The 11,585-nt window shown below is 42.9% G+C and overlaps 1 protein-coding gene across 2 annotated transcripts in view; it reads right to left on the bottom strand.

Annotated features, from left to right (window-relative positions):
* Nucleotides 1–11,585, bottom strand: part of CAPN15 (calpain 15) — a 91,071-nt gene that overhangs the window by 48,658 nt on the left and 30,828 nt on the right. Inside the window, exon 2 of one of the 2 annotated variants that reach the window (XM_081839580.1) lies at nucleotides 9,406–9,720. The exons of the other annotated variant lie outside the window; for it this stretch is intronic. Within the exon in view, the coding sequence (XP_081695706.1) occupies nucleotides 9,406–9,581 (176 nt within the window). The 5' untranslated portion in view covers nucleotides 9,582–9,720. The remainder of the gene's footprint in view (nucleotides 1–9,405; nucleotides 9,721–11,585) is intronic. 2 annotated transcript variants of the gene reach the window in all.

Here is an 11,585-nt window from a genome sequence, read left to right as displayed (position 1 = left end):
TTGGCTGAAACACAACTCTCATCATCCCTGGCCATGCTTGCTGGGGCCGATGGGAGCTGCAGTTTAGCAACATCTGGGGTGGGTGGGTGTTCCCTACACTTGGGATAAGGGGTCATGAAAACAGCAGCAGGATCATCTCTACTGGATGGGATTCAAAACTCCACAGAGAAATTACAGCTACCTGCAGATAATTTGAGAAAAGGCAGCAAGCATAAGCATTCTGGAACCTGAGAAAACACTCTCTGAATCTCATTTGTGTATATGAGCCTGCAGCCTAACCAACAGGGTTGTTGCAAGAATAAAATTATACAAGTGAAGCTTTTGGATTAGGGTACAGAGATAATTATGTAAACCAACTGGGACATTGCTTCTGCCTTAGCACACGAGGTGCAAAAGAGATAAAAGATGGAATCTTTCACTGGGCCAAATTAGGGTGCTTGCAATCCAATTAACTACCTTGGTCAGAGACCTCCTTGAGTCTCAGAGCAATCAGGCCACCCAAGCCTGTATGACTTAAGAACAGAAAATTAATTTTACTTTAATCCTGTGGTAAATGGTCATGCCCAAAGAACTTGGTGTGGTCTGAATGCTTGCAGAAACAGCTTGAACAGGCAGAGCCAGTTCTATAATAGATGCCCCTTTTACTTAGGCTTTCATTACTGACTAAGTCAGTTATGCATCTTGCATACCATGCAGAATTTCGCAGATGTAATGCACTATATAAGCTGAGGCTGCTAGTGCTGTTTAAAAAACCAACAAAAAGAGTCCTTGGAAAAAGCTATAATGAGAATTTGGCACAGAATCCTTGACCTTCATGTATATCTTAGTCCCTTTTGGCCTTCAGCATTAAAGATGCACAAGCTCTGAGGCCTGTAAAAAGACACACAGAGCAACAATGAAACACATATCACTACTCACAAAGAGAAAGAAAAAGCAAAGAAAGCTAAGGCACTTCTTCAAATACAGGACAACCTGCACTGTCTCCAAGGATGCTCAAAACAACTGCTGCCTCCTTCTAACACTACCTAAATCATATTCTAATAAAAGTACTGCTGCTGAAATTGTGAAGTCTACTGCAGCTAAAGCACTTAAATTGGAAGCCATATAGTATGCAGATCTGGCAGCTTCTCATAATCCCGGCACAGTGCTGTGGAATACATAACAAGGAACATAGAAAATGTCCTAGGAAGAGGTCTTTTTTGTTGTATACCTCCCATGAAAGTGGGCTATGGCTGCATTATGGGATATATGGGGTAGTATAGGCCCAGAGTAGTTGACCCCATTTCACCTGAAGAGCTATCGGTGTCCTTAAAACACAGATGGGGAATCTGAGGCCCTCCAGACATTGCTAGACTACAACTTCCATCATCCTTGGCCATGCTAACTGGGTTTGGTGGGAGCTGGAGCCCCAAATATCAGGGGCCACAGGTTCCCCATCCCTGTCTTTAAGTACTGTTGCCTTGCTCTGCACCTGTTGAGTCTTATGGCATGGGGATGAAGAGAGCTACCCCAGAGTGAATCTTCTGTATCTGAGGAGCCAGAAATAGCCATGACATCTGACATGGGAGAATCAGTAGGGGAATGGAGTCTCCTGGTCCAGGTCATCCTCTGTGCATCAAAGGGGATGGACCAAGAAAAAAAGAAGCTGGGGGGGGATTAGTTTCAGGGTTCAAAGCTTATAATGAGTCTGAAGACTGATAAAAGTCAGATGGGGAGTCAGCCTACAAGCCACCCACCTACCCAGCAGTGACAAAATGAAGAAACTATAGGGAAGCCAGTCGGTTTAGTCACTTATAAAAGTTCAAGGTCACTCTGGATCACTGGCCTGAGCAAAAAGGGTGTCTTGCTCTGTCTGACCTCAGACTAGTCTTATTTCCCTCAAGACAACTTGGTATGAGATAGCTCTGGCAACTAAAATCTCACCCCAACCCCTAGGCAAGCACTATGATTTTGCTTCAACCCAGGAACATAGCGTGCAGATGCTCTAGCTCTCCCCTCTAATAAGCAGAGTGCAAAGTACTAACCTTTTCTCTTACTCAGCAGTTTGTAAACATGCATACATCAGAGAAGCAATCAAGGAAACACACAGAAAGGCCTGAATTATATTAGATATGCAAAGCAGGTGGAAAATTCAAATGCACTGGAGCAGTACCTCTAAATAAAAGCTGTGTAAACATGCTCAGTGCCAATTCAGAAGGTATCAGTTCCTACAATATTCTCCTATCAGTGGACAGAACTGCAACTTTCTGTTTTCCAAGACTATCAAGCCTACATCAGTCACTAACACATGTTACCTCTGACTATCCTTGTGAGCCTTATCATTAGCACTTTCTCTTCAGGAAACTTCCCCAGCTTTATGTTAAAAATAGCCACATTCTCAAGAACTGGAAACTTTTAAAGCCAATGATTAAAATTAAGCAGAAGCGCATCACTCATTGGCTTCAGACACCCACATCTTGCATACTGGATGGCCAAACTGCTATCTCTCAAATACTGGGTTTCCACATGTGCCTGGTTCACTTTCCAGCTCTCTGAGCAACAGAGTACCCATGGCAACAAGAAACACGTTGTCAAATGTCCATTTAAGCTGAAAATTAGCCGCATTTACCAAAGTTGACAGCAAGGAACAATGTGATAAGCTCAAATGTCAAATATAGTTATGCAATACACTTGCAAGTGATTCCAGTCCTACCAGACCTTTTTGGAGGGTTCTGCTTAGTTCTAGTATCTCTCTCTGATCCTGACTCCCAGCTTGCTCTATGGTGCTACTTCCTGGATTGCTTTTTCTGGTCCTGATTGCTCATGGACTTGTACTGAGCTGCCTCATGGCCCCAGGTTCCTAGGCCACCTCAGACTGCTGCCCCAACAAAGCCTCAGGAAAGATGAAGATCATTGTATTTTTGACCTTCTTCTAAGGAGCTCAAGACAGCATAAATAGTTCTCATCATCCCATCTCCTCTACATTATCAACATAGTAACCCTGTGGGGTAGCTGAGACTAGATTTCTCCAACCCGATGCCCTCCAGATACTGATAGAATACAACACCCTGCCCCATTTGCCATTCTGGCTGAGGTTGATGGGAACTGTAGTCTAAAGTCACCAGGAGAGCACCAAGGTGTAGAAGACTGGCTTGAGACCAAGAGGTATTTACTGACCCCAGTGAGCTTCACAGCTCTGCCAGGATTTGTACCTGGAACTTTCTTGGTCATAGTGTGGCATTCCAACCTCTACATTACACCACACTGGTACCCACTCTTAATCTCATTTTCCACACTTTTAGATACCTATTTCAGAAGATTACTGAGAGATAAGAACAGTTTATTGTGTAGGAACTCTGTGAAGCCTCGAAGTCTCAGGTTTGTTCAAGTATTGAGGGCCACCACCAAGTTTTATCAATTTCAAAGAAACTTGACAGCTTTAAAGAGTAAAGATTGCTGATCAAGAGGCCAACCAACCATGTAATTGACACTGCTGTGATTCACAGATGAAAGCAATGGTTTGTTGACTATTATTATTATTATTACAATCGTACTTTAGTTTTCGAACAGCTTAGTTCTTGAACGTTTTGGCTCCTGAATGCCGCAAACCTGGAAGTGAGTGTTCTGGTTTGTGAACTATTTTTGGAAGCCGAAAGTCTGATGGGGCTTCTGCAGCTTCCGACTGGATGCAGGAGCTTCCTGCAGCAAATCAGAAGCCGCACTTTGGTTTTCGAACGTTTCGGAAGTTGAACGGACTGGATTCTGTTCAGTTTCCAAGGTACGACTGTATTATTCTCCATTGAAATGCATGCTGGAATTTCTTAGAAGCTTTCCAAGACTCCTTGTTGAGGAGGACAATAACAGCAGAAATACTTTCCTAGCAAATCGTTTGCCTATCTTCTCCTACAATGTACAGATAAAGGTTACACTGTTAGGGCGTGACACATTATACTACATGTTCATGGTGGGCTAAAGTGAGACTTTCTAGACCTGTTCAGTGCTCCATGAGATCTTAGTGCTAGATCCTAAGACTTGTTTTGTTTTTTGTTTTTTCATTTGGAGCATCAAAAATTGCAAGATTACTCAGCACAGCCTGGGTACATACTATGTCAAATTTGATTCAAATCACTCTCTGTCCCCCGGGTTCATCCAGTTCTTTGCAGGGAGATGCAGAAGCCATTTGGCAATTACAGCACATCCCAAGGGATTTGCAAAATCCCCCTGCACATGCTTACATCTTGCCTGGCATTGCCCATATGCAGACAGATTCACTTGAGTACTCCAAAGTTTTTAGGGGAAGGGAGGGAAACACATACTCCTGATGGGTTCCACAAGGGCCCTACCTGACTTAGAGCACGTACCTGGCTTCATGCTATTTAAAATAAACAGATTAAAAGTCAGACCAAGGTGCAAAACAATTTGCTCAGAGAGAATTAAGATATAGGCAAAGCACCTTTATAGAAGCCAGATATTTAGCCAAGCATGAAGAGTACCAGAGCTAAGGTGGCTGAAATGAAAAACATGGAAATAGTCCCTCTCACCAACAGAAGAGCTTTTTAAAATATGGCAGAGCAGAATGAGAACGACCTTTTTTTTTTAAACAGTTTATGGCTCTTATGGCTCCAGAAGTTTTAAGACTAAGGCTACTACAGGTTAAAAAACTGGGAGGACACAATAGGTGACCAAGTTCATTGCATTGTTTGACTCTGGTGATGATTTATTTTACATCTATTTAATGAGATTTTTCAGTAGGCAATTCAAGTATTTCATGTGTGAACATATCAGTTTCAGAATGGGAGTACAAGAAAGGCACGATTTCTGACTCAACAGGAAGACTATTCTACTTAATTTGATACCTGGTGCACAGGTGCTTGGTTCTTTCTGAATTAAAACTGGAGGCATATCTTACTCCAAAAAAGAAGAAAAGAAAAGAAAAGAAAAGAAAAGAAAAGAAAAGAAAAGAAAAGAAAAGAAAAGAAAAGAAAAGAAAAGAAAAGAAAAGAAAAGAAGTATTGTGGAAGCAGAGTGTCTATCTTCTTTGATCATTCTGCAGACCAATGGGCAGGAATCTTCCTTGCAATAGCAGAATAGCTTGGCTAATAATACTTGCTCTCTTGGCATGCTGCCCTCTCCCCTTGTCCTGTCTGTCAGGTTCAGCACGGCACCATGCTTTCCAGGCAACACTGATTCATCTGGGATGCTCACGTGCCCATGAGCTGCAGCACAGGCTGCATCAGGGAAACCAGTGCTGCACAGAGGCTCCTCACCTTGAGGGGCCCAGTGGTGGCTGCATCCAACATGATGTCTTATTTTGTTCCATGTGCTCTTCAGTCTTCTCATGGCATACCAATGAACTTTGGCATACAATGTGGGAATCACTGCCCCACACCAAGAGATGTCGGAACACTAAAGAGATTCCACTTCTCCAATGTTTACATTTAACATTCATAATGGTATCAAAGCAAACAGCCAAGAAAATATTTGAAGAGTCTTGCAATTCTCTTTGACATGAAGACTCCACTAGCCAACAGAGACAGCCAAAAGCAACCTGGTGTCATAGCAGGAGTACTACAGCTCACAGGAACCAGTGGTAAATCATCACTTAAGACCACCACAACCCCTCAGTATGGGCATCCCCTCATTTTCATAGAATCGTAGAATTGTAGAGTCGGAAAGAATTCCGAGGGTCATCCAGTCCAACGCCCTGCAATGCAGGAATCTCAACTAAAGCATCCATGACAGATGGCCTGCCAACCTCTGCTTAAAAACCTCCAATGAAGGAGAGTCCACAGCCTACTGAGAGAGTCTGTTCTTGAGATAGGGGATTAAATATACACCCACATATTCCAAGACATTCTTTTCAGAAAGAGACCTCTTCTTGCCTGCATGCAGAATTTCAAACAAAACCATTTAAAGGTGGAGCTTGGGCATTTCCACCTAAGTCTAAAAGGGGAGAGATATAACACCACATATGCTGCTCAGAGTGCCTCAGACTAGTGACAGGAAAACACCGCAATGAATAAGAGGCATCTTCTACCATAGACTAAGTTAAATAGACAGTGTTCTGTCTATAGGAAAACATCTTTTAGCAAGCATTTCTAGTCTCAGTCCATGTTTTGGATGAGCCGTATCAGCTGAGCAACACAGTGCCCCAACAGAGGGGCCAAGGATAATGCCACATCCATGCAAATGATGTAGCAATAAGTATGCAAATTAGCTATTGCCCCCTGGCTCATGATTGGCTTCCAGTGCAGTCTCTGTGCTGAAGCAAGGTGCCTCCCAACTGTTTAAAGGCCATCTGCATTATCCTAGTCAAACACAAAATGGAGAATATCTTCTCCCTTATCAAGCTCTGCCTGGAAATCACTGCACAACACTGGTCTAATGAATCCTTGGAAAAACAATGATTAGAAACGTCTTTTTAAGACTTGCAGAATAACTCCTGGGGGTGCCCTGAATCATAAGAGATTCACAGGAATAACCAAGTATATCTCCGACTTCAGACTGTCTGCACAGTAGTAATTCAAAAGCCAGGTTAACAAAAGTTGAAAGGAAATGTGCTTCTGCTTGGTTTTTAAAAACTTGAGTCACTGCTTATACAGTGGTACCTCGGGTTACATACACTTCAGGTTACATACACTTCAGGTTACAGACTCCACTAACCCAGAAATATTACCTTGGGTTAAGAACTTTGCTTCAGGATGAGAACAGAAATCGTGCGGTGGCAGCGGGAGGCCTCATTAGCTAAATTGGTGCTTCAGGTTAAGAACAGTTTCAGGTTAAGAATGGACCTCCGGAACGAATTAAGTATGTAACCAGAGGTACCACTGTAGATCTTGATCAAGCCATAAAGAAGTACTCCATACCACCATCTCAGCTGCCTTGAAATGCAAACTGAACTCACCCAATTATTTATCATTTTTATTTAAAACATATACACCATCAATTGAAAAATGATATTCTACCACCTGAATATGGAACTTAACTTCGGAAGATGAGTACTTAACTTCGAACTACAAGCTAATATTGCCCAAACTGACTTCTAATGACTCCGCACCTATTGCCCCCTAAAACTGATCTCCAGCCTTGCAAATATAAAGCCTATTGTCTTTCTCCTTACTTCGGTTTTCTGCCTCACAAGGAATTTGTGTAGTCCAACTAGTACTAAAGACAAGGAACAAATAGATGTCATATTTTCAAACAATGAGGAGAGAAACCATTCCCCCCCCCCCAATGACTTATTGATTTTCTCAGCTACAGTATGAAGTAGGTTCAGACATGGACTATTCCAGATTCACACAGTGAGCTTTATGGCAGAGTTGGTAACTAAACCTGGGTCTCCATGCTCTTATATTGACACTCAAGCCACACCATCACACTGGCTCTCTATGAAAACAGTACTGTACACTGTGTCCACCATGATACTGAACTCCTTCAAAGAAGGGCAAGATCAAAACATAATAAAAGCAAGCCACCATGAAGGCTAAGAATCAATTAAACCTCCCTGTGATAGTTGGTCTTAACTTGTGCAGGTAAGATGCATGCAAAATTCATGTTACAGCATGCAAAATTCATGTTACATCAATAGTTCTGCTTTGATACAATACTCAGACAAAGCAGCTTTTTCTCTCCCCAGCAGTTGTGCTAAACACCTCACCCACAAGTAAACTAGTCTTAGATGCATTTATAGGCAGCTTTCACCATCTGTCAAAGCCAAGCAGGTAGCAGTTTTAAATCAAAACTGAAGTGTCCCACAATGCCCTACGTCAGCACAAAGGTTTTTAAGCACGCAAAACTCGATATTTGGAATTGCTAGCAGAAGCAACTCATGGAATCTGAAGTGGTTGTAAAAACAGAGGACAAAACTCCTGGATTCTTGCTAAAACTTATTGCTGTTTGCTACCCTGTTGGCTATAACCTATAATCCATGCTTTCCCCATCTCAGTTCTCAGTATTCAAAAGTGTATTTCTGTAGGACTTGTCACTTCATCTGTGTTCTGCTTCTTCCTCTTCATCACAGGAAGTTTTAAAAGCTCAGTCAAAAGGGAAAGCAATACAAAAGGCACATAATAGGGAACTAGCAGCAGTTATACAAAACTTCCTCTTAATATTACCAACATGCTGGTTACATGACACAAAACATGCCAGAGTTGTAACCACTGAAACACTGGCAGGAAATTCAAGACCAAGCTGTAAAGTGCAAAACTGTGGGATTACCGGTAATTTGCCACAGACACTCCTCCAAGCCTGTTCTAGAGAAGATGCAAGCAGCAAAATCCTTGGAGTTTGCACCAACAGGCAAGAGGCCACAAGCAACAGGCATGAGGCACACAGCACAAAGCAAATGTTTTTCAACACAAGCAACTCAGGGACAGAAGCAAGCTGCTGTTTTTAAACAGATGGCAGTCTCCATACAGGCTAAGGAAGGCACACAGTCATTCAACAAGCAGGAAGAAAAGCTATAAAAAGCAAGCATTAATCAGAGGCTCCAATATTCTTAGCGCACACAACATAGCAGCTTTCAACAGCCAAGGCTCCCCGGGCAGCACACTGTTAGATGCTTTCGACATACCTCTCAACCTAAAAAAAAAAAAAGCCCCTAACCATCATTGGAGGGAGTGATGAGGTGAACAAGCATTTTTTAATTATTATTAGCCAGCGGTTTGATTAGTAGGTTTCACAAGGGGTAAAATCTTGAGAGTTAACTCTCCACAGTTCTGCCTTCTCAGGGACATTTGTCATGAAAACAACACTTCTAGATATTAATGGTTTGTGGGGACCTTCTAAGTGTATCCTTTCCAATTTGAAGATAAATTCTGTTAGCCTTGGCTATGACAGGTGGCATTATCCAAATTAGACCTGGAGAAGGTGTTCTCCAACACAGGGTCCCTCAGGTCAGTGGCTGGAGTCTGGGTTGTTTGCCTTAGAAAATGGGGATCTGAAACCTAGGAGGCAAGAATTAGTTCCCTGGCCATGAACTGAAAAACTGACTTGATTGATGTGGATAAATTCCCCTTCAGGCTAGGCTTAACTAAGATTTCAGCTAATGACTACTTCAGTACTGGAGGGTAGGTGTCAAAACGCTCCACACAACTTGCAGTTTTTGTGTCTGTGAAAGCAGCAAGTTGAGGATGTGACATTATTAACTCAGTTGCCCCACCATCTCAATGTTAAAAGGATTTATTTATTTTTGCTTTGGGGAGGAATGACGTCATGGATATTGGTCAATGAACAAAAGATAGATTTTGCTTCTTGTTGATACAACTATGGCAATTATTGAAAGCTAGCTAAGATGAAGTTAGTGGAAATTTTGGTGTGGCTTCAACTGGACCATGGCTAGAGCCTACAAGACCCCAAAGTATACAATCCTAGGTTTCAAACCGAGCTGAGAGGTATGAGATCAAGCTCTTTCTCTTGCTTTCTTACCTTCGTGCCCGGTGATTCACGTGCTGATGCTGCCGTGTTATAAGGGCACTTTCCCATACAGGGCCACTGTGGCTACTCCTATACCAACTTGCAGCCAGGTGCCCTGGGTAGGTTGGGCCAGTGAAACCATGGTCCGACTCCGTCTCGGCGGCCAGCGATGAGGCTGAGCTGCCCATAGCTCCCCTCAACCCTGGCTGGGCCAAGATTTATAGGTTAGGTCCAAGCCAGAGGCATGAGCAGTCGGCCCGCAAGGGTGAGGAGTTGCAGCATGGACTGGCGTAAAAGTTCCCAACACTGGAGAAAGGAAAGCTGGTGCTGATTGAAAAAAGAAAAAGAAGAACACAAAACAAGAGGAAAGGGAGAGGAGAGAGAGAGAAAGAAAGAAAGAAGTAAGGTATGATTTAAACCAATGAAGTGACATTTCTAAAAGCCTGTTAATAACAGAGGTGGTACCCTAGCCTACCAACATGGCACACCTGATTCAAAGAAAGCCAGCCTATAGAAACTTAAATGTGTGAGGAGTCAGAAGAAGAGAATGGAAGATGCTACTGTGGCTACATAATATAAAGGGCCTATTCCCAAGTTCTGTGGGCCAATTTAACCATTCTTTCTTCCATTTGCATGTGGAAACAGGGTAGCCCAGTGGTTTTCAAACTGTTTTCTGGGGAAACCTGAGATTTCTTAGATGTATATGGGAGAAACTCAGTGGGAAGGTCAGTAACAGCAGACAAACCTTCCTGTAAAACAGCACAGTAGCAAGGAAATGGTGGGAAAACTCACATGGCCCTTAGCAAGCCTAGCCAGTGTGAATGGAAAACACTTCCTAAAAGAAACAAAAATCCACCCCACTCCCAGAATCCTCTGAAACACTCAGGGGTAAATGTACTGTGGTTCCTCAGCAGACCAAGACAATTTGGAAAATGTTTCCTGAAAGAAAAAAGTTTGAAAACCACTGGGGTAGCCAATGCAAATATAAGGAGGTCTGGTGCTCTTGTATTAAGTAATATGGGGAACCAAATGCAATTTTCTGGTAGCATTTATAAAAATATTGCAATCAGTAAAGGGCCTGCACTTAGAACTAACAAAATGTCTCACATATGATGGATAATGAGTAGAATGGTCTTTCTCCAACATCTTGTGATCATGCATATGCCCTGAGGGATAGGTAAATTGGTAGAGCATGAGACTCTTAATCTCAGAGCCATGGGTTCAAGTCCCAAGCTGAGCGAAGGATTCCTGCATTGCAGGGGGTTGGACTAGATAATCCTTGTGGACCTTCCAACTCTATGATTCTGTGATTCTATATAGCTGTAGAATGCACATGCATATAGCAAGACTCAATCTCATTAATTCATGCCTGCTACACCACTCATCCTATGCAGCACATATTCCCCTAAAGCAGCGGTTCTCAACCTGTGGGTCCCCAGATGTTGTTGGACTACAAGTCCCATCATCCCTGAGCTCTGGCCTTGCTAGCTAGGGGTGATGGGAGTTGTAGTTCAACAACATCTGGGGACCCACAGGTTGATAAAGGCTGCCCTAAAGGCAGGATGAGCTTGTTGCTCATGAGTAGACCCAAATGGAAGCTGAAGCTTGACCACGCTGAAAAAAATAATGGTTTGACCTGTCCTTTCCCCACCATGGATGGATGGATGGATGGAAGGAAGCACAACAGCATCATGGAAGAGAGTGCACTCCATCTGCTGCTTCCTTCCTTCCCTTCCAAGAGTTGTATGGACCAGTTCGGCTGGATCATGGCTATCAGGCAGGACAAAAACATCTGGATTCACTTTAACCATCTCAAATTTGCAAATGTATTTAAGAGGCAGGCTGGAAGCTGAAAGGAGTTGGAAAAGTGCAGAAAACCTTCAGCAGATTCAGTGGCTTCTCAAACCTCTAACAGCCACCACTGAAGTTCAGTGTTACTACTCCTCCATGGCCACTTGTAAATTTGGTGGCATCAACATACACACTACTTGCTTTGCTGCTGCTGCAGCAGCAGCAGCAGCAGCAGCAGCCCAAATTCCTGTACCCAGGTTTGCCACCAACCAGTGTTAGAAACTCAAGATATATAAGCTAATCGCCAAATGGCACCTTAAAATGAGGTTATGGTTGCTGCGAGAGAATGTGTGGGCATCTTTTTCCAGTGAAATTTGTTGCTGTTGTTAATTTCTATACTG

The sequence above is a fragment of the Podarcis erhardii genome (genome assembly GCF_964252035.2).
Source record: "Podarcis erhardii genome assembly, chromosome: 14".
In the NCBI taxonomy this organism is placed as follows: domain Eukaryota; kingdom Metazoa; phylum Chordata; class Lepidosauria; order Squamata; family Lacertidae; genus Podarcis; species Podarcis erhardii.
The sequence above is the reverse complement of the archived record's forward strand: the minus strand, read 5'-3'. Positions and strand labels throughout refer to the sequence as shown.